The sequence below is a fragment of the Merops nubicus genome, unplaced genomic scaffold (assembly GCF_000691845.1).
Source record: "Merops nubicus isolate BGI_N331 unplaced genomic scaffold, ASM69184v1 scaffold45136, whole genome shotgun sequence".
Classification (NCBI taxonomy): Eukaryota; Metazoa; Chordata; class Aves; order Coraciiformes; family Meropidae; genus Merops; species Merops nubicus.
Window position 1 is genome coordinate 8812 of NW_008617841.1, and position 4209 is coordinate 13020.

Below are 4209 nucleotides of genomic sequence, written 5' to 3' on the forward strand. Positions count from 1 at the left end.
GTGGCATATTTGGCTTTCGGGTTGGGCACGGGGCTGGCCACACTCTCCAGAAACATCTATGTGGTACTGTCACTGTGCACTACCTACGGCATCCTCTTCGCCACTCTCTGCACACTGCCCTACTCCCTACTCTGTGACTACTACCAGAGCCATGAGGTGAGCCCTGGGACAGGGGTGGGAGAAGGGCTTCTGCAGCACCCCCTTACACTGTGTCCCCCGCAGTTTGTAGGCTCGCAGGCGGAGGGCACACGGCGTGGGATGGGCATTGACATCTCCCTGCTGAGCTGCCAGTACTTCCTGGCGCAGATCCTCGTGGCCCTGGCCATGGGGCCGCTGACAGCAGCTGTGGGCAGTGCCAGCGGTGCCATGTACTTCTCCAGCCTGGTGTCCTTCCTGGGCTGTCTCTTCTCCTCCCTTTGTGTCACCTACGAGTTGCCACCCGCCGAGGAGCTGCTACCTGCTGAGGAACAGCGCCCGCTTTTGCCCCACACGCGGAACGAATAAATGGGAGAAGCTGCCACGGCCTCTGCTGCATCATTGCATCACCCTCAACCTCCCCATTGTGGAGCAGTGGGCTTGTGCACCCCTGGAACGGCAGAAGTGGGCATGGGAAATGGCAAGGTCGTCTGTGCTGGCTTTGCCAACTTTCCCTTGCCCGCAGGAGGACGAGGGGTAAGTCAGTAGCACCTGGCACTGCTCATCCTTCCCCTGAGGTGACAAAGGCCCATCTGTGCCCCCCGGGCCACAGCAACAGGAAGCAGTGGTGTCAGTGTGGGGCTGTCATTCCCAGGGACAGGAGTAGCATTGTCTAGCCTGAGGCAGGGGACCCACAGTTTGATTCTTGGGTGTTATCGAGTTAAAGGGCTGCACGTGCTGCTGTGGGCACCACTGCTGTGGGCACCACTGCTGTGGGAGTGCTGGGGCCATGGTGCTCTGCCAGCTTCGTGGGCAGAATGTGCTCACTCATGGCCAGGCAGAGTGGCCCAGTCCTTGGTCACTGAGTGCAGTGGTGACTTCTGTGAGGCGTCAGGGAGCAGTGGGTCCTGGCCTCAGCCTGTGGTAGACCTGGCTCTGGAGGGTGTTTTTCAAAACTTTGGAAAGGCTGAGAGTGACTGCTCTTGCTCAGGTGGTGTAAGTACTCTGTCAAGTGCCAGAGCTGGGCTCAAGGGTGCGCAAAGCTCCCACCAGCAGAACTGCTCCAAGAAGCTGCTGTGGGGTGAAACCACAGAGGCCTGGCCCCTAAACTGTTCCATAGGTTCTGGCTGTAGTTCATAGTGATGGTTGCGAATACATGCATGTTTCCTTCCACATTAGACGTTTAACTAAGACTACAAGGGCTTGTGATGACTTAGCAGGAGGATGGGCAGTTATGTCCATCACCCAGTTTTGGGGAGAAGGCTGTGTTGGCATCAGCTTCCCTTGGGTAGAAGCTTACTTTCAAAGTTAGGTTGAGAATTTAAGAAAAACGATTTATGTGAAATCCTGCAGGATATCATCCTTATTTTTCCTACATCTGTAACTCGTGACATGTTAAAATCTGCATGGGTATCAGTGATTAAGTACTTTTGTCATCTAGAGCTGCGGTTTTCTTTATCTCATTGAAAATAGTAAAGGGCTTTGGGTTTCATTATCTGTGAGAATTCTTAATTACTCTGATTTTTGAAGGTGGTAAATGTGTGAGATTTACTGAGTCCAGGAGTCTAAGTCTTAAGAGCAAAGATGAAAACAGAAATAAAGTTAAAAACTGTTTCTAGGATCTTTGTCGGGCTGCCTCCATGTGTGGGTAGACAGGTTTACCAGTGCTGATGTGTGTTTTGGTGTTTGTGTGTGCTGTGCATGGCATCCCTATAGAGGTTATTTTTGCTCACCTGGTCTTTAGGTCCAGAAGAAGGATGTTCTCTGGAGGGTCACCCCTTTTAATAATCATAGAATCACTATGGCTGGAAAGGACCTCTAGGATCAAGTCCAACCACCATCCCAACATTTCCATAGCCTCAAGTGCTACGTCTGCTCATTTTTTGAACACCTCCAGGGATGATGACTCCACCACCTCCCTTGGCAGCCTGTTCCAGTGCCTAAGCACTCTCTCAGTGAAGAAGTTCTTCCTAATATCCAATCAAAACCTTCCCTGGTGCAACTTGAGGCCATAAATGGCTTCATATAAATGAGTTGTTCTTGACTGCTCAGCTAAGTTGATTCTGATGCTTGATCTATGACACTAAGATGAAACAATGTGTAATCTTTAGCTGTTGTGGCTTACTGTGCTCCAGTGCTGAAAGCCTAATGAACAACTTGTAAGAACCTTTCATTTTTATCATCTGCCCCCAAGCTGTTTTTTGTTTTTGAGAAGCAAGTTTCATGCTGTACAGTATTGACTTAAACGGAGGAACACTACTGAAGTTACGTAGTCAATCACTCAGAGGTAAAGGACTGTCAGATACTTTGGGCTTGTATAATGTCATAGCTGTTATGTGCCGTTTCCTTGATTATGGGACAGCCGTCTCCAAGAATGTTCAGGATGAAGCTGGGACAAAATAGTATGAGAAATTGTACATTTGGCGCTTCTCATTTCTAAAGACGACTTCAGAGAATTTTTCTCTTCTTGTTGGTCAGCCTTGTAACCTTAATTTCTCTTCTTTATCTTGCTGCACATTTAAACTCAAAAAATATTATTTTTTTTTTTTTTTTAATCCCAGTAGCTAATGTGATACTAGTTCTTAGAATGTTTTCTTCTCTTAGTTTTGTAGCCGGCATTATTGCACTAAATGGATCACAAGCACTTTCCTTTTCTAGGTAGCTGGAATTGCAGATAATTTTGTTGCAAGTGAGGATCTTCAAGAGATTCACAGAACTAATTAAATCAATGTATTTGATGGTAATCTTTGTCTCTGCTTCCATCTGTTAATAATACAAAATACATTTATATAGTTATAAAACTATTGCTATGTCGTATGCATCGCCCAATAGAATATATGTTACATTTTCTATTTTATGGGATATGGACTTTATTTTGGATATGTATTTACGTAGTGTTTACCTGCATAGTACTTTTAAGTCCATATCAATGTATGTATGTTAATTTGGGGCTTTGAGCATTACTGGCAGTGTCTGAAAAAAACCCCACAGTCTGCCACCATTGTGCAGAGTTGGAAGTAACTTTTCTAGAAATAGAAGTAACTTTAAAAAGAGGCATTGCTTACAGGCATATTCTCTTTGTCATAGATTTTGAGTTTTACAGAAAATACTGTATGTGGTCACTCTTGGAACTATGATCTGCAAAGTGATGTTTACCATTTGGAATCCAAACACTTCAAATATTCTGTCTAAGTCTGCAAGCTGCTGTTTAGAAGATGCATGAATTTAAGCAGGAAAGTGATTTTATGCTATGCTGTAGTTTTAACTCTTCAGCTGTGCCTAAAGGTTAATTTTGATTAGGTCCTTATCGTTAAAGGTTGCTTCATGGCAATTATTTGTGAATGTTCATAAATGTATTTATAACCCATGTACAAAAGTAGAGAAAACAGGGAGAGGGATGGAGAAAGCACTTAATAATTGTCTCATGTTTGTAATTAAGTTGTCTGTAACCATTTCAGCGTGTGCCTGCAGTTCACTTGACCTCTGCTTTGTCTCTCAAAAAAGACAACCTAACAATTTTGGAACTTCTGCTGTAATTTTGAATGAAGAAAATAAGTCTCTTCAAGCATCAAATAAACCAAAATTGCATAATGGGTATATATAAAAAAAGAAAAGCTGTATTGGGAACCATCTGACAAGACTTGTCTAGTCAATGTATTTTCTACTAACGAGTAATTAGTCATCTTGTAGTCTATAGGAGATGCATTTTATTTTATTTTAAAAAATTGTCTTCAGGTGAAAGATGGCTTTCTTAATGTATGTTCTCCTTCCCTCGGACTGGAAGACAGCCTTAGCAAGAGACTTTTAGATGCCATTACCATAACAACACCTGGATTGCATTAAGTACAATACAGATCTTGAGAATTCTATGGCTACTGGAGCTGAAATACCAAAGAAGATCTCCAGCATCTGTTCAATTTATCTAAACTAACATTTCCCATACCTCTGGTTGTTACGACAGAGTTATTTGTTTAGCCTAGCTTTACTGCTGGGAAAGGTTTTGTTGATGTTCACAAGGGAAGTAGCTGCTGCAAGATTCCATTGCTGTTCCTTTGTCCCAGGCTGCTGCTTCTG

The 4209-nt window shown here is 44.1% G+C and overlaps 1 protein-coding gene across 1 annotated transcript in view; it reads left to right on the plus strand.

The window, feature by feature from the left end:
* The window catches only part of SLC45A1 (solute carrier family 45, member 1), a 7772-nt gene extending 7268 nt beyond the window's left edge, over window positions 1-504 (plus strand). Inside the window, 2 exon segments of the mRNA XM_008943261.1 lie at window positions 1-156; window positions 223-504. The exon segment at window positions 1-156 is cut by the window's left edge and continues 30 nt beyond it. Coding sequence (XP_008941509.1) covers window positions 1-156; window positions 223-504 — 438 coding nt within the window.
* Window positions 505-4209: the final 3705 nt, after the last annotated feature.